The sequence below is a fragment of the Peromyscus californicus genome, unplaced genomic scaffold (assembly GCF_007827085.1).
Source record: "Peromyscus californicus insignis strain IS unplaced genomic scaffold, ASM782708v3 Scaffold_14__1_contigs__length_90479793_seg_2, whole genome shotgun sequence".
NCBI classification, from domain to species: domain Eukaryota; kingdom Metazoa; phylum Chordata; class Mammalia; order Rodentia; family Cricetidae; genus Peromyscus; species Peromyscus californicus.
In genome coordinates this window covers 72,014,849-72,034,294 of record NW_026294436.1, presented here as the reverse complement: position 1 = coordinate 72,034,294, position 19,446 = coordinate 72,014,849, and the positions used below count along the sequence as shown (strand labels likewise).

At 37.3% G+C, this 19,446-nt stretch overlaps 1 protein-coding gene across 13 annotated transcripts in view; it reads right to left on the bottom strand.

Annotated features, from left to right (window-relative positions):
• Window positions 1-19,446, bottom strand: part of Gpatch2 (G-patch domain containing 2) — a 306,528-nt gene that overhangs the window by 270,438 nt on the left and 16,644 nt on the right. The window contains exons 6-7 of one of the 13 annotated variants that reach the window (XR_008218059.1): window positions 15,267-19,419; window positions 12,983-13,721 (exon numbers count right to left, since the gene is read on the bottom strand). The exons of 11 other annotated variants lie outside the window; for them this stretch is intronic. Coding sequence is in view for 1 of the 2 variants with exons in the window: in XM_052737957.1 (XP_052593917.1) it covers window positions 19,387-19,419 (33 nt within the window). In the remaining variant the exon portion in view is untranslated. Of the gene's footprint in view, window positions 1-12,982; window positions 19,420-19,446 lie in introns of those variants that run through there. One more of the 13 variants, XM_052737957.1, reaches the window with a different exon arrangement.

Sequence of the window (19,446 nt, the reverse complement as noted above, 5' to 3'; positions counted from 1 at the left end):
CAAGAATTGTTCGATGCACTTTTTAAAAAAGATAAGACAGAGTTACATTCCTTCAAATGGAAAACTAAACAGCACAGATCTTCTTGATCCCACAGAAAAGCATCATTAAATTTCAGTCCACTGTCAAGGATTGACAAAAAGCACCTGAGTGTCATGGATGCTTGGATTCCAACTAGGACAAAGGGAACAGAGGTAATAACCTGACAGAAAAGTTCCTGAACTCTCAACTAGTCTACAGAGAATGCTATCACTAAAGGATCAAGAGGTCTACTTCCTCTACAGGTCTACTTAACGTCTGTCCATTCCTACACTACTCACTTTAAACACTTAGTCATCACTCATTGGCCCATCCTCCCAAGTTCATTAAGTATGTTAGTCATACCTCATTTGTAGTTTATGCTCTGGTGAAGGAGGCACACATACACTGCAGAGTTCAGCCACTAAACACCTTGACCCCTTCTTCTGACCAGAGCACTTCTTTAAATGATTTATTTTCAACACCTGTCCTAGGGAGTGCAGGCCCCAGTGTGCTGAGACTTCCTCAAGCTACTCCTTCCAAGTAGATCTTTGGCCTAGCACTCTCAGGCATGAGCTCGGTGTGCCTGAAGTAAATGAGTAATAGTTCCTTTATAAATCAGATTGCACCTCATGTCGTCTGACCTACTCTAAGGACGAGAGAATGGGACGGAAAGGAATTATTCTGCCTTTTTAGGTCTGTGCTGTTTGCATTACTCCAGAAATGGCCATAACAGTTCTGTCAGCAGTGAAGTAAGAGGTCAGGTTGAAGGAGAGTGATGCCTCAGGGTGGGCATAGATTTCAGAGAAATTTCCAAGAGTGTACAGGTGCTATCGATGATTGATTGATAAATAAAACACTGACTGGTCAGTAGCCAGGCAGGAAGTATAGGCGGGACTAGCAGAGAAGAGAATTGTGGGAAGTGGAAGGCGGAGGCAGAGAGACGCTGCCAGACGCTGCCATAAAAAGCGAGATGTAAGGTACTGGTAAGCCACAAGCCACGTGGCAACTTATAGATTAATAGAAATGGGTTGATTTAAGATATAACAACAGTTAGCAAGAAGCCTGCCATGGCCATACAGTTTGTAAGCAATATAAGTCTCTGTGTTTACTTGGTTGGGTCTGAGCAGCTGTGGGACTGGCTGGTGAGAGAGATTTATCCTGACTTTGGGCCAGGCAGGGAAAACTCTAGCTACATACAGGTAGTCATTTCATTGGTGAATATAAGAACAACACAAAGTCTGTGGTTTTTAGGTGGCTGGACTGGGATGCAATGTTTCAAATGGTAACAACAGAGGGAGAACAGCAGAGGCTGGAAGAGGCACGTTCAGGATGTAGCAACTATGTAGACATAGGATACAGATGTGGAAAAAGAAGTTGGAGCCCTAATGCCAAAGATCTCTGCAAGGACAGAAAGGAATTCTTTTTGACACTCATGAATTAAATAAGAAGTAAAGAGCACCAGCATCAACAAAGTGACAGCTGGACTCCGATTACATCCTCAGATTAGTGCTGCCTTCCACTCTGGTCAAAGCAGCTTCTTTCCATAGTGAGGAGGTAACTACAGCAACTTATAACACATCAAAGTGCTGAGACCAAGTGACTGCTGAGTGCTCAGCCCAAAACTGGTATGCTAAAGGCTGGTGGATGGGTTGGAATGCCGGGTAGCACTGTGTTCCAGGCACAACATAGCCCTGGCACTTCTGAATTCTCAAGAGACTGTGGTTACATGTAGACCTGCATAAGATTGGGTGTGGTTTACATTCCATTATACGGGGGGAGGGGCGTTGCTAAGGAGGAGGGGTTCACAAGACCCCACCCCTCCTGAGAATGTACAGACAGTTAATGGTTGCTACAGCAAAGAGGAAGGTTTCTTTGAGGTATAGCCACTGGTAAGTCACCCATGCTCCTGTAAATGACACTAGTTAAACTCACTGATTTGCCAAAACAAAAGTTATGAAAACAGAAGGAGGTCTAGCTGGGAAGAAGGGACCAGAGAGGGTCATAAGGATGAACGTGAGCAAAGTACATTATATACATATGTGAAAATGTCATAATGAAAATATTAGGTATAATTAATATATGCTAATAAAAACTATTACTGGTTTTTAGAAGGCACTAGTTTTAGATATTTATGTATTTTTACTTGAAAGAACATGATTTGAGATACTTTCATGTTTAATGTGATAAGAAAAACAAATTAAGAAGTACACAGAAGTCAGAGATTAAAGCTTGTAGAGCTAGCTACATTTATCAAAACTACTAATTTTTAATATAGAAATTAATTTGGCGAACCCAAATGAGTAATATATTTTAAAGAATCTATCAAAAATATTAAATTTTTAATTGAGTTTTTAATATTAATTTTTAAGTTCACAGCTTTTTTAAAAATGAACTATTCTGAGATAAATAAAAGGGACCTGATGTGTGATCCCTAGGTTCAATTCCCAATACCACAAAACCCCAAAAAAATTAAAAAAAAAAGACTTGCAAGTAAAGTCTGACCTTTGTAGTAGAAATTCATGTTAACATGGAGCTAGTGAAAATACTGAACTCTCTGAAGGCTGCTCTGAGCACACAACTATTGTTCTTTAGTGGCCACATTAGTCATGTATCATCTTCTATGGTTTCACTACATAGAACTGCCAGTAAATTATGGATTTCAGTCAAATTAGTTAATGTCATCTTCATTCCTGACAGTAGCCATTATGAAATGGTGCTGGACAATTCTATAGAAGAGTTTAAGAGTTTAGAGCTGACACTCAGCCCTAGGACATGCTGATTATAGATGCATTTTCATTAAATTAGTGAGAAAGAAGCTAATCCCTGCTTTCATTCCTAAGTTCTATATGAAAGCACAGTGGGTGGGAGCGCTGATGAGAACAAAGGGCCGCCCAACTGAGTCCAGTGTGAAATAAATGAAGACAGTCTAAAATCAAGTTATTACAGTTAGTGTGCACTGCACACTGTCAGGAAAAAATGCACCACAGTGTAACTTAAAACAACAAAGATGGAAAATGTTCATACATTACATAATGAAATTTCTGAAGATAATCACCATAGTCTAGGGATGTATTTCATAAGGACAACCAGATGATTTCACAGGCTTGGGATGTATGTATTTTATAAGGAAAACAAGATGATTTCATAGGCTTAGGATGTATATATTTCATAAGGACAACCACATGATTTCATAGGCTTAGGAAAGATTATGAAGCAGCAATATAGAAACACATATTTACAAAATAAAAATTTACAGCTAAAGTAGAAATCAGAATTAATGAGCAGACCTCAATATAAGATTTGGGTTTGGATACAGCTAGCTTTGCTCACTTGGAATGCCACTTTCAAGTTAATGCTGTTGAGAAGTAGGTTCCAATTATGATCAGTTTTTAACCCGAATTCAAATAGATGTTTTCTTGTGTTCTCCTTGTGAACACTTACATGAAATGATGGCATGACCCCCATGGACCTCTGTATTTCTACCCTTGATTCAAAATGAATCAATGGCAGCTATCAGCTAACAACTTTCTATGTACTCGTTTTTATGAAATCTCAACCTTACTCGAGAAGTTACATTGAAAAGTCTTTTAATCTCCTAGTGAAAAGAATTGACGGGACTGCATTTAAGTTCAAGTTCAAGGGTATTAAAATGTACACAGGAGAGTGACAAAGGTACGAGGTTATAGATTTTAACTTCCTCACTAGAAAATTGACTCAAAATAGATTTTCTAATTTACAATGAATCAAAAGAGAAAACATTAGACCATAGCAAAAATGGCACAAATGTATCAAAAGCCAAATGAATAAACATTTGAGGAGATTTATTATTAGAAATTGCAATAAATTTTGGAATGATGAATTGATTTTAGTTAAAAGGTATAACTGACAATTTATTGGGCGGGAAGATGCATTATTTTCCAATTGTTATCCATCTACAGTAAAACTGATTTGTGTCCTATTGTATTTTATGGAAAAGGAGAGTGCAACTTTCAGTGATTTAGATTAAATGTATTAATCATAACCAAGCACTGTGACCTATATATCTACTATTAAAGAAGATTTTTGACATTTAATTCTGTAGCAATATTTTGGCTCTGTACCACTCTTCCTAAATCCAATTCCTGCTACAGTTGGCAGATTTCTCCCTTTTAATTTTATGAGGCTGAAAGTAGCATTTAGCCACCCATGCGGTAAATAATGCAGGATTAGAAATATTTAGTGTTTTGTTTCCCTTTCAAGAGTGGTAATCCATCAAAACCAAAAATGTTCTCTAAAATTTTTCTATATTTTTGGCAATCTCTAATATATGGTATCATAAAAACTATAAAATTAAATAAAATGCATTACATAGACAGAAGAGATGTGCTTTCCTGCGACTACCTAGGAGAGCAGCTAAGACGGACTTTGAGTCAGAATTGGACAATCTTTACTTAAATGAATCTTAACAAGTTCTCAAATACTTTCTAAAAAAATTTAACCACTTATTACCCATAAGCCATGTAGTACTTCAGAAGTGTTAGAGTAAGTAGGAGAACAATTATCAAACATTTAGATGCTCTCCGGATGTGACTAAAGGATCTATAGACACTAAAACTGTATCTTAAACTTAAGACATCAATGTAATGTAGTAAGTTAATTCATTGCTTTTTAAGTGAAATGCAAGTATAAATTACATTCATGCTTCCTTACAGAAGCTAATATTTCCAGTTTGACTTTAGAATAGACTTTTATGTTTAATATGCAAACTTAAAAATTACTAAGACCTACAATCTCAAAAGTACATTATTAAGCCAAAAAAAGTCAGCACAACTGACTTTAAACAAATCCAAATTCCAACTTTCAAACCTGAATTCATATAAAATAATTTTAGTTATTAATGAATCAAATTATTATAATAATCACCCCATAACTGCACATGGTACTTTGAGATATATCAAAGTAATAAAATAACCTGTCAAATGAATAATTATCTGCATTTAATCTATATATAAAACAAATGGCCCAGAAATGAGTAAAGTCTGTAATTCACTCAAGTCACTGGGATGCCATATATTCATGGTTAGAACATCTAATTTCTTCATAAATATTCATGTCTTAATTCACTTTTAATGAAATTCCTAATTACAAATTATTGTGAAAACAAGTTTATATTCTCATAGTGATGAAATGAAATCAACAATTACCTTCCAGATATGAGATAATTTAAAGAGTGTATGTGTATGTATGAAGAATCTACCTTTACTTTTTCCATACATAAATTGTCTGCAGTGCCCTTCTTGCCCTTCACAGTGTTACACTGTGAAACAGGAGTTAAATACTGAGAGAAACTGGAGGAAAGGAAATTCACATCGGTGAGGCAGCATGTATCTTTAAGGGCATTCTGCAAAATAAAGGCATCTCAATGACAGACACAGTGTCATGAGGAAAGACAGTGACAATACTATATTCCAGGGAAGAATGAGGAAGAGACTGGAGCAAACAATGGGTTCTAGAAGCTGGGCAACCACTGGGGGCTTTGTTCTTGTTGTGTGCTCTTGTTTGTGTTTTACTCCGTTGGTTGCTTGGATGGATGGTTTTTTGAGAGGTGGTGTCACCTAGCCTGGGCTAGTCATAAAATGCTGCTGGCTTAGCCTTACAAGTAAGTGCTGGGATTATGGGAGTACACCCATGCACTCACTGCAATAATATTTTGAAATGCTTTAAAGAAAAAGATTAGTCAAAGGTGAAGAGGTCAGATAATGCCAACCTTGTGGCTGAAGCCAAATTATTTATTTTTCTAAAACTTGTAACAATTTCAAAAGATAAATTAAGCATTCAACAATAAAAATTCCTACATCCACCTTCAGAAGGAGAACCCGGCTAGATTTTCATCCAATAACTTACGAAACTCACAATAAATTTAAGCTTCATTCTTGCAGTGTTTTGAAAGTGAATCTTCAAGCAAGAACACTGCAACTGGAAACAAGGGCCACAGGGCAAGTCCCAGAAAGCCAAGTCTTAAAGAAATGTGGAGCTCAGCAGCCCAAACACAGATCCTTCTTCAGTTCTGGGAAATTCCTGTGCATCTATAAAGTGGGGCTGCACTACTGCTAATGATTATTTCACCAACCTCTTAAAACAGAAAAACTCACAGAAACAGAACAGCTTCCTTTCTTATGAATTGGAAAGAAATTAAAATGTTAATGATGATCTAAAAGGTGAAATTAAGACTACCAAAGAGAAGGGAAGAAAAGATGGTTTAGGAGTAAAGGAAGGAAAAGCTGAGGAAAAAGGATGGAAGTATATTTACATGATAAAAACTGAGCACCTTCAAAAACATAACATCAAGTTTGATCAACCAAATAAAAAATAATGTTTTCCCCAATTTGACCAGGATAGTTTTAAGTGTACTATTCTTGAGAGCCATTAAGCCCATCCAAAATTTATAGTATCAACTGGGAATATAAGCATTTTGCCTTTGCCAAGAAAGCCTGAACAGCATGACAGTTCCATGCTGAGGAGTGGCCCACAGGCCAGAAATTAAGTCCTGACATTATCAACTATTTGTCATGCCTCTGAACAAGTTTCGCTATCTAGTGTGTGCGTGTGTCTATGTATGCAGCCATGTGTGTGCCTCAGAAGGTCAGAAGAGGACACCAGGAATCCTGCTCTAACACTGGGCCCTATTATCTTGAGACAGGGTCTCTCACTGACCTTGTAGCTGGTGCATCCTTCTTATGTGTATCCCTCCTACTGGGCCGGAAGACCACCAAGTCACAGTGACCCGTTCTCCACCTACCTCTGGAGTTACAGGGCTCAGTCACACCCAAGTTTTATGTAGATGTTAGAAACCTCGTGCTTGCATAGTAACATGGCAAGGCATCTTACTCATTGAGGCAGGTCTTGGGCCCCAGGTAAACTAACTGTCCCTCAGTTTCCTGGTATATAAAATGGAAAGAACATAATATCTATCTTCTTAGACTCTTTGTATTAAATTAATAGACATTCACAGAAAAACGAAAGCACTATTGAGCAATAAAATAATAACACTAAATACTGTGAGATAGTATTTTAGCAATAAAGTATTTTTAACCTTTTATATTAAAAAGCTTATAAAAGCAAATTACTTAGTAACTTAAAATATGCCATAGCTTGTGATCTCTCAGACAGTCCAAAATGATAGCAAGACTAGCATGGTAGGGATGGCACAGGAATGGAGACTGTGCTCCACACTTGTCCTCTAGATTTTCAAACACCAAGTATCTATTACTTTAAAAAAATAATCAAAATTTAAAAGGCACTAGGTAGGACTTCCCAGTAAAAATAACACAGTGATCATACTATAACTGTGGTTTTCTCTCAAAAACCTGACTGAAATGCCAATAAAAGGCTAAAAAGGTTCAACTCCACAAGGACAAAGAAAGCACCATCAAAGACAGAAAATCAAAAGCTGGAAGGCTGCTGCTCAGCTTTATGTGCAGAAGCATGGGAAGGAAGCAGCAGTCAGAAGCAAGTCAAGGGAAGTGCCAGACCCTGAAAAGCTTGGCAACTGGAGGTGTGACATGGCTGAAACAGGTACCTGTGTGATGTTTGATTTCTCCACGCATGGGTGTTTTTGCCTATATGTATGTCTGCGCATTACATAGGTGCCTGCTGCCCACATAGACCAGAATAGGGTATCAGATCCCTCAAATGGTAGTTACAGAAGGTTGTAAGCCACTATGCGGGTGCTTTAATCTGAGCTCTCCAGAAGAGCCATCAGTGGTCTTAACCACTGAACCATCTCTCCAGCCCTGTAATATCTAATTTTAAAAAGCTGATTCTGGATCTTACTCCTTGGCCCACACACTCACATCAGCACTACTACCCTATATCTCAGGGCAGGTTCAAAATTTATCACATGAAAAAAATTAGAAAGGAGCTGTTCCTACGGGCCTCCCAGTAGACTATTATTACAGTTGTGGAGATTCAGTGGAAGTCTGCACATGACTGCGCCCTTGAGGTCATCCTGACCTAAGGGGAAACCATACAGGTAGAGTAGCTAAGGGTCTCCCAGTCATACAGCCAACAAGCACAGCATCTGTCACAAGGCATTCAATTAACTTGTTAGCACAGGCTCAAACAGGATGATCTATGTTATTTGTTATGGAATGTGTGCTTATAAACAATGAAGAACTTTAGAGGCCGTTATTTGTTGGAAATGATGTTACAATCACACTGGCATCCTTAACTAGTTAATTACAGAAAACATCCTTAAAACTGAGACAGACATAGTTAATCACTATCAATACTGAAAAAAACGTTAAGCACAAGCTTTGCTGAGAAGTGTACTGTCATGGGGTGTTCCAGACATCGAGGGATATAATAACCAAAGCAAGTGGATGAATAGTATAAAATAGTAAATATAACCGGGCGGTGGTGGCGCACGCCTTTAATCCCAGCACTTGGGAGGCAGAGCCAGGCGGATCTTTGTGAGTTCGAGGCCAACCTGGTCTACAGAGTGAGTTCCAGGAAAGGTGCAAAGCTACACAGAGAAACCCTGTCTCAAACCCCCCCCCCCCCAAAAAAAAATAGTAAATATATAGTAAATAGTATAAAACCATAGGTTATCCATGGATGAATGGATGGATGGGTTAAGTCAGAAGGAGAGATGAAGAGCTGAGAGGATACCATTTCAGATGAGTTTTAAAAGTTTTGAAGAAAGGGTATAGAACTTGAGCTATTCCTTCAAGCGTATGAACCTAACAGGAAGAAGAGTGTGAACAACAACTGATATGTTTGAATACTGAAAGGGTTGACCAGGGGCAGGATCTCAAGAGCCCATGACCATCTGGAAAGGACAGAACTGCCAAAGATTACAGGTAAGCAGTGAAAACAGAAAGAAAAAACTCTGGATTTTATCATAAAGGCAATGAAAGTTGTTTTGTCTTTGTAAACTGGGAAGTCAAGAGCCTAGGATGTTTTACAAATGTTTACTTGGGCCGGGCAGTGGTGGCACACGCCTTTAATCCCAGCACTCGGGAGGCAGAGGCAGGCAGATCTCTGTGAGTTCGAGGCCAGCCTGGTCTCCAAAGCGAGTTCCAGGAAAGGTGCAAAGCTACACAGAGAAACCCTGTCTCGAAAAACAGAAAACAAACAAACGAACAAATGTTTACTTGGAGTTATAGGTGATAAGAAGCTGGAACCACCACTGGACCAGAGAAATTAATGTCCTACCAATGTCAGAGAATGGGAAAATAGCATGAGTGGTGGGAGGAGAGTGCACAGAAGGGGCAGCTGTGTGTGTCGGACAGAAGACGAGTGAACAGAGGCAGCTGGACAGTCCATTAGGTGAAGAGACAGTGCAAAACAAAGTTTAAGTTCAACAGTAAAACCCACTACAATCACTACTTGCCCTAAATAAACATTTCTCCCTCTCCCTTTTCAAATTAATTTATGCTAATCAAACGTAGGTATTTGAGGACAAAGATATACATGTCTACTTGATGATACCTATTGCAAAGTAAAAATATCAAAAGCTTTCCCTGTATATAGAATTGAATCAAAAAAATGTGTGGCTAAAGTCACAAGCAAGATACAATATGTCTCTCATATAATCAGATGTAATATATATTTACTAATATGACAATTGATGTGAAGCATTAAAATTATTTTTGTGGCGTGTAGGCATGCCTTTAATCCCAGCACTTGGCAGAAGGATCTCTTTGAGTTTGAGGCCAGCCTGGCCTACAGAGCTAATTCTGGGACCACCAGGGCTACACAGAGAAACTCTGTCTTGAAACTCTCCCCTCTCCCCCCACCCCCAAACAGAAATATTTTTGTGAATCAAAAAGTAAGAAGAGCTTCAGAGCTGTACTCACACCTCATAAGGAGGCTGAGGCAGGAAAATGATCCTGAGGCTAGCTTAGGTAGCTTAATGAGAACCTATCTCAAAATTTAAAAAAAATAAATAAATCAAGGAGAGCTAGGAATGTAGCTCATGGGTAGAATGTTTGTTTGGCATGAAGGAGGTCTGGGTTCAATGCTCAGTACTAAAACAGAAAAGAATTAAAAGAGTCTATCAGAGATATATGAAAGTAAAATTAAATAATGTATTAATCTTTGAGTTTAAATACTAGTATCTGGCCTAAATATTACACATCCAAGCTAATATGAAATCCTTAACAACCCAATGAATACTTTTAAATGTAACTATAATATATTGTAACTAAGAGATAAACACACCCCTATAGGTTTAGTATTACACTGATCTGAAACACTTTCACAGTAAATCATCTCCAATCAATTTCCTGACCCATACACGAAACTCTAGGAGGAAGGGGATACGCTTTAACACAACAAAAAAATTCATCCAACTTTGTTTATCCCCTAAGTACTGTGAAGATTATTGAACAATTTATTGAACAACAGAAACATTACAAGTTTTGTTGGCTCAAAAATGAAATAACAGTTGGGCTCTATCTCTGGGTTATCAGAACCCAATTTTTTAGATGGCAGGCCAGCAAGTGCCTGCTTGGCATACATTAACTCAACAGTACAAGAAAATCTTTCTGTCTAAATAACTTCTGCATGAATCCTCAGTTTTGCAAATTGACCTTCAGTTGGAGGAGGTGCAGGTGATTTCAGTACAAAAAAAAAGCTTATTAAATATTATTTGGAAGTGTTCTACCCATCACTGATTTTTGAACTTTTCTGATAGTAGGTATCTGACATATCTAAAGGCAAATTAGAAAGCTGAGTTTTATAGACCATCAGAATAATTTTATCAGCGACATAAAAAGCAGAAAACCAGGTGAACAAGAATTGGAAAAAGTAAAATGTATGCATTTCTACCTCCCTGGTTTTGGTTTTAAAAAGAAAGAAAATAGGAGGAACTCTGGCAATGTCACTACCGTTGTAAATGGCAACCAGGAGAAGGGATGAATGGGAATGTCCATCTATGGAATCATATGGTCATCAATCAGCAGCAATGGGCCCTTTTACATTGAGAAAGAGGGTAGGTTTGAGACAGGGCTTGCTAAATAGCCCCAGTTGGCCTGCACTCACTATGTGAACAAATCTGCTGGTCTTAAACCTTCCATGATTCACCTGCTTCTGCTTCTAGCACTCTAGGGTTATAGATGTCATGCCCTGGCTTAATTTCTTAAAAGCAAAAAGAAGTATTTTGAACATATTTCAAAGGTTTCTTAGGCTACAAAATAGAAATAAGTGTTTAGCTAACTAGACTCTAAAATGTATTTTAAGTCTCAAACATAGCCAGACATGGTAGATAATGTCTATAACCACAGCACTCTGAATTCTGAGGAAGGATATCAATTGGAGGCCAGCCCAGTGCCATACAGAGAGCTCATGCCAGCCTGGGATACACAATGAATCTTTATCTACAGAAACAAAGATACTTCCTGCATTTTCAAAATCAGTGTTTTAAAGATTCATCAGGGAGTCAGTGCAAGAAAGCAGGGCGTGGACATGTGTGCTTATGGCATAGCACTGGAAAGGCAGATGTCAACCTTGGCTACATAGCAAGTTCAAAGCCAGCTTGGCCTACACGAGACTATGTTTCAGAAACAAACAAAAGTCTACAGACACCTAAAAAATATTAATCTGAAACCATTTTGAGAACAGTGACCCAAGAATTTGTACTGCTGTAATACAATTTGTTTTTTAAACGTAGAAGGTGTGGCATGCAAGTACCCATCGGACAGAAGAGAACACAAGTGCTTACACACTAACTTTGGTATAACCACTATAAGTACACATAAACAAGACAGACAGCCTATGTCCATCTATAGTTCCCACTTGAAGTTTCTTCATCCTAACCCATCTTGCGGGATGAACTAGTGTGAGGAATGGATGCCTGCTTCTTTTCCCAGATGAGTGGTTAGTTTAAGAGTGACTAAAGGAGTGGTTAGTTTAAGAGTGACCTAAAGAATGCCACCAGATGGATTAAGGCTGAAACTCCATCTACCTACAAATTTTACTCACTAACCTTCATTCCTGCAACTATCCTACTGCCTTTCAAATTGTTCCCCATGGCTACTTGTATCTGCTTACTCATCCCCAACCAAGGTTACTTTTATTCACTAAAATATAAGCTACAGGTGACCATGTCAGTCTCATTCACAGCTGTAGAATACAAGGCCTAGAGCCATACATAGTAGTAGCATTATTCAATGTAGCTATAGGCAATACTAACCAACCTTTGTGGAATAAACGGAAGTCACTCACTTAATAAGATACAAGATTCAAATGGTAAATTAAAGTTTAGTCCATCTTCTGGCTCACACCTAATGGAGAAATAGGGTGGAATTTATACTTCTAATATAATCTTAGCTTATAGTTACATAATGTACTTTCTATTGACTATCGGTATGGCCAGGGATGACATGGCTTCACAAGATTACTATGGACCAAGATCTAACTCCTGCCCATATTTTCAACTAAACTGTTTTGCTACAAAACCCCTCCATATCTATCTAATCAATCTATCTATTCCATGATTTGTCAAACCCAAGGCCTTATTATGCCTTCATGCCTGCCATTTCCTACTGTGAATGAATTGGTGAGCTCTAACCCATCTGTTGGGTATCAGCTAAAGCATCTGTTTCTATAAGAGACTGTCTCAGAATTTTACCAAGTAGCTTCAAAAAAAGAGAGGCAACATAAATAGAGATTTCATCATAGCTGAATAAATATAGTAACATGATAGAGGAAATGATGAGTTTCCTTGAAGGGAGAGAGAGAAGAGTAAATTAACAGGGAGAGCAGAAAAATTAACCAGAAGGCTCTAGATCTGGACAATGTTAAGATTAGTAAGAAAGTACAGACAGCCAGTTATTAAGCCAATGGAAGCCATAAATACTTTATGATTACTACAGCATATCTTGATTGTGGCTGCCATTCTAGATAGTGAATACTGATGTGGATATCTGAACATAACTCACACTTGAATATGTTAAGCAGAAATGAAGACTACTTTAGAAAGAGAATTTATTTATATTTATTAGCAACATGACAGCAACATGAAGAAACTTCCAAATCATATTAATTTTGATTTACCAAAGGAAAAACAGTTTAAAATGTAAACACAAACCTACATCACAGGAATGTTAATCTTATTAATTTAAATATATAAACAATACACAGAAAGTATCTAGACATACTAAGCATTGTAATATGTGTTTCACACTTCACATTTCCAACATTTTGAAGGTCCCAAATTCCAACATATAAGGCCACACCTATACTAAGTCATCAGAGCAGCAAGCACAAATATTTTAATCTATGGAAAAATATATGTGGTCACATCTTATATCATTAAAATATTATGATTGATTATCATATGTTTTTAAGGAGTTTTTAAGAATATAGAGAACACAAGCATTCAAATGCATATAAGTGAATAAATGAATATAATACTATACACCATTAAATATATATATGTTTCACATTTAACAAAATACGACCCAAGAATATCAGTATTAATATTGATCCTATTCAATGATATGGAATAAATGTTATGGGATTTACATTTTTAATTATTAACTGTTATAAAATTTTTATAATACATAATATAGAGTAACATCAAAATAAAAAATGTAAACCAAACAGACAGTATTAAATTTCTCCTGAGAAATATTACCATTTTATTGATTTGTACTTTTCTATAATACAGAACTGATTTTATCTAAAAAATTTCTAGCCGGGCGATGGTGGCGCACGCCTTTAATCCCAGCACTCGGGAGGCAGAGGCAGGCGGATCTCTGTGAGTTCGAGGCCAGCCTGGGCTACCAAGTGAGTTCCAGGAAAAGGCGCAAAACTGCACAGAGAAACCCTGTCTCAAAAATCCAAAAAAAAAAAAAAAAAAAAAAATTTCTAAGATTAAATATCTTAAAATCTAGACCTCAAGCTGATATTGAGAGGAAAATGAAATTAACATATAATTAACATACTTAGACTATAACTTTCCAAACATAAATTCTCCAAAGTCTACAAAAATGCTCTAGGAATACAAATTTCCAGGCAGAAAGGTGGTAATAAAGGATTCCACTGCTGAATTCCACTAGCAAAAGCTTGGACAATAGTCCCCATAGAAATCAAATACAGTTGCAGACACAGGCTGTGTGGTATTTTAAATCATTTTAGATTTAGTTTCTGTCATAAACTCTCTTCGCTTTGACTAGTCTGAGAAAATGGGTTATTTAAATCCCTCATTCAAACCAATTCCATTTTAAATGAGCCTTCTCGGTAAAAGGCTATAAAGAGCCTAAATACTCCTACTCTAGAATATCAAGAAACTGTACCACAAACACTGAGCAGGACATATGAAGAGTTCACTACAATAAGATGGTCACTGTCAACATAACTTCAAGTACCTACAATAGTCATTCATGGTCAGCCACTCAATGAACCGCCTTATCGCCTGGAACAGAGAACACCTCCTGTGCTCTAAGTGACACAAGGTACTGTGAGTATAAACAGTGGGACATGACAACTTATATTAAGGGTTAACACTAACTCTTTGGTTCATATACTTAAACTTGAAAATGTAGACACATAAGGAAATCAATTACATTAGGTTCTTTTTTTTTTGGCAAAACAAGCACACCATTAATATCTTATATGTTCTTGTAATCACATGAAAACTGGTCTTCAAGCAACTGTAAACATTTTAAGCAAAGCCTTCTATCTTACTACAATGTCTTACATAATAATGATTTTCAAATACTGTGTTTAAAGATGAATCTTTTCCCACAATCTTTCAGCAGTCATCATAATTTGAATAACTTTAGAGGATATTATACCTGTTGATGAATCACTAGTTCAAAACAAAATGAAAAGAGAATTTAGAAATCTCTCACCCTCACAAAACACACAGATTAACTGGAATACTCGGGGGTAAGATATCCTGAGCCAGGTGTAGTGGTGCACACCTTTAATCCCAGCACTAGGAAGAGGCAGGTGGTCTCTGTGAATTCAAAGCTTGTCTGGCCTACATAGTGAGTTCCATGCCAGCTACATAGTGAGACCTTATCAAAAAAACAAAACAAAACAAAAAAACAGACATCCTGGCTATATGGAAAGCTACCTTTTATTTTATTTTATTTTATTTTATTTTCGAGACAGGATTTCTCTGTGTAGCTTTGTGCCTTTCCTGGAACTCACTCTGTAGACCAGGCTGGCCTCGAACTCACAGAGATCCGCCTGCCTCTGCCTCCCGAGTGCTGGGATTAAAGGCGTGCGCCACCACCGCCCGGTGGAAAGCTACCTTTTATTTTAGTAAGGTTCCTTGAATTCATGTTGTGAGAATAGTCTTTTCAAATTTGATTCTGGCATCATTATTGTGTTATTATTCTGAATTGTACTTAATGAATACAGTCTAGAAATGTCAGGGTCTCAGGCAGTTATCTTCTGGGTGACGACCCTAGGACATTCCATGGAAGTAACAATTCTCCTAAATTAGGTATTAAAAGGCTGACCAGCAGGGTACCAATAAACTGGAGTTTCTAACCATACAACAATAGTGATTCTCTTTTGCTTTTTTGAAACAGGGTCTCATATGGCACAGGCTGACTTCAAATTTGCTATTTTGCCAATGATGATCTTTAACTCGTGATTCTCCGGCCTCCACTTCTCTCAAGTGTTGGTATTACTAGTATGTACCACCATGACCAGCCGAGTAATTCTTATCAACAGTAAATTCTCAGGACTTGTAATCTCACATATACATGGGCACAATTTTTTTTTTTTAAGGAATAAGACTGGATTCAAACCTCATAAACAGTCTAAAAGGAAAGCTTAATGATTTGCGAGGGAGGGAGGGGACATGAAGAAATGGGCTTTACAGCTTGTAGTTCAATTTGAGACTTAACTTGTTAACCAAAAATTCATTCAAAACAATTCGTCAGACTATACTAAAGACAGAAATCAGATAAACATAAATAAGATACAAAAGAAACCAAAAAGCCTATAAAATAAAGCAATCTATTAAGGTAATGTCAAATTATATATAAAACATGAATCAAACAGTTTAAGGTTAAATTCTACACTTGGATTCATGATAAAATTAAGTTGCATTACCAGCTATTGTGTTTATTATCTTCAATAACAACAGCAATTATTACTTATTATATACTATGTGCTGAAGATGGACCTAAACTTATATGTGTACTTTATCCTCATTTAAGCCTGTCAGCATGTCTATAAAAAAAAAGTTTCTGTATTTTACAAAAGAAGAAACTGAGGTTCACAATGTGTGTTTAAGTAATACTAAGAACCAGAGTGAATTCACAAATATATGACTTCAAGGTCTATAATACCCTAAAACAGTGGGTCTCAACCTTCCTAATGCTATAGCCCTTTAATACAGTTCTTCATGTTGTGGTGACCCCCAATCATAAAATTATTTCATTGCTATTTTATAACTGTAATTCTGTTGTTATGCATCATAATGTAAATATCCAATACGCTCTACAATACCTTTCTGCTTTCCACAAATACACAGCCATTTCTTGTTCCTCCCGGCAGATTCCAAATTTGAAAAATTAACTACTAGCTGAAATTTATGCCACCTGAAAGCCAACACTCTGAACTTTTGCAGATACTCACAGGTATGTGCACAGCAGTGAAAATCTGAGCTCCTCACAAACAGGAACTCACAGGTGAAAGGGACAAAAACTGCCTCCTTCCTGTAGCTCTGACACTGTAAACAAGTGCCCTTTGTGTGATCTACTGAGGACTGGCTTATTGACTTTTTGCGCTTTTTCTGGTGATTTTACTGCTTTCAATGGCCCCAAAGTCAGGCTAAAATGAAGTCTGTTATTGTTACTAAGCTTGAGAAGGCCATAGTGAGCCTTATGGAGAAAATACATGGTAGAGAAGTTTTGTTCAGGCTTCGGGGATGGTGCTATTAGCCATAAGTTCCATGTTTATGAATCAACAATACACAGTAAATACCTTTAAACAAACACATGCAGCATTATTCAGTCAGCAGCTGATAAGAACATGAGGAGCCAAGACCCACCCCAAACCTAAACCTGACTTTGCTGTGGCAGCAATGGTTTCCTAACTAAGTACAGTGACTTCACTGAACACGTCTGTGAGGAGTAAGGACAGTAACGGAGAACATCCCATATTTCACTTAGTTCCAGGGTCTTTTCCTTCATGTGCACTCTATCATTGTATGTATGTAGGTGTCACTTACCCACTGAAGACCCCCTGCTGCCATTCTGTTTAATGGGTTACAGCTACAAATGCTGGAATTTGCTCCTAAAACTAACCTTTCTTACATATACTTTGGCTTTCCAGTGTGAATCTGTGCTAATTGAAATTAATTTCTTGCAACAAGAAATAATGGACATCCCTTAATGATGACTGTCCTAGCAGGCTAAATTTTTTAAGGTAGCAAGCTACATATATTATGAGCAAAATATAAAGAGAATTAGAAAAACATCAGCACAAACTGAAAATCTTACCTTTCTTGATCAAGTCAGAGAGATTTTTTGGAAAAACATTACAGAATGTAAAAATCTAAACAAGGACAATTCAGGGTTGAGAGAAAGAAAACCTTAAGGCGTCCTCTGCTTTCAGTACAATTTTGAATACAACAATGTAGCCCTGAAAAACACTCCATGGCCTACTGCACTCGCTCCATGTTAAACACACATATATAGAAATCTCCATGAAGTGGAGCCTAATCACCTCTTCACAATTTAGACAGGAAGGCAGCGTTGAGGATGGGGCAGCCATGTATCACCCACACCATGAAGCTAGTCCATCAGTTGTAATAGCTTCTATAAAATACCACAGTGAGACTGCAATAAGCCTAGAAAATGGGCTACAAATCCCAGCCATGCTCAAGCAAGCAGTGGACCAAAAATAAAAATAGGTAAAACTGAGCCAAGAATTAGATAGTATCCCTCTAGATTCATGATTGGTGAGACAAAGTTCACAGGCTGAGGCATTAAAGTGACTTATTCAGATCTAAAGGACAGTCATCATACAAAACAAAAGCATTTCTGTAATTCAGAAAAGAACATGAACTTTTGCTCTGAGACGGTATAAAAATCCTTAATACAATTATTAAGCACATCACTGCACCTTTAAATATGGGACAGTCAGGAGGGTCAACTTGCACCATGTCACCTTTAACGTCTCCAGAGATGTTGTCATACATTCCTACTTAGTTTATTTTTAAATCTTTCAGACCACAATAGTCTTAGGTAAAGGTAACATCAACTTTAAGTTTCGTTTCCATCATATTTAATTTAGCCATTAAATGCTGAACTGACAAAACAGACAATATGAAAACATTAAATCACCAAGACTTTGTCAATTATAGGAAGTTGAGAAAAAATTAATCAATTTAAAATAACTATTTTAAAGAACTCAAATGGACTGAGTTAGTATAATATAAGAAATATGCCACTGATGGAAATGTTGTATTTCCCTCCTGCTTGATGAAAATGAGCTTATGTAAGTATTTCTAAAACTCAGTGGCACACATGGGCTGCCATCCAAGGATGAGCAAGCATCTCGCTTTAGACGTGGCAGTGAGAGTAAGGCATGCATTATTGTTAAAACACCAGGTTCACGTGATTTCATCAAGCTCCGTGCCAGTGAGGCAGCTGTGACTAGTTTAGGGATCAGACACACACTACTGAAAATGTGACAGCAAGTGGTTCCCTAAAGGAGACTAGTTTGTCATCACTGTGCTGTTTAGGGATAGGATGACTTTCACAGTACAATGAGAACTACAGTATGAAATACAACAGGCTTGTAATACAGAACAATTATCCAAACGGGAAGTGAACTGAACAAAGGATAAACTTGAGCAAAGATTATCAACCTCACCTACTTACATGAGCCCTTATTAAAGAAAGTGCCCTGAGTAAAACACAAGTATTTTAAATAATGCTGGTAGAGAAGACTTCTTTAAAAATGAACCATAAATGGCAATACATCATTTTTTATTTACACATCAGACATAAAAACTGAATCTTAACCAGTCATAGAAATATTAAGGAATACTTGGGTTTATATATATAAATATAGTTTTCAATTTTCTACCTTTTGTTAGCATTTGGCAAAGCAAGCAATACATAAAGAGATCCAATGTTAAAAACCATAAGAGAGAAAAATATGTAAAATATACAGTAGTTTGTATCCACCCTGGGCCAACCTACATCTCAGGGAAGCCTCCCAATCAGATTCACCTCTGGCTAAAAGAAAGAACACCAGTCCTGCAGCAAAACAGCCCCAGGTCTGCATCAAAGAGGCTCGCACTTCAGTGTATTCCTCCAGGGAAGAGGACAGGAGCCAGGTTCCCTCGAATGCCATTCCCCAGGTGTTCAAAACGTAACTAATTTATTAGCAATAGAAGATTTGGTTTATAGGGGAATCTCACTGGTCCAGTTTGTAGCCTACAAAAAAATGGATTATTTTTAAGT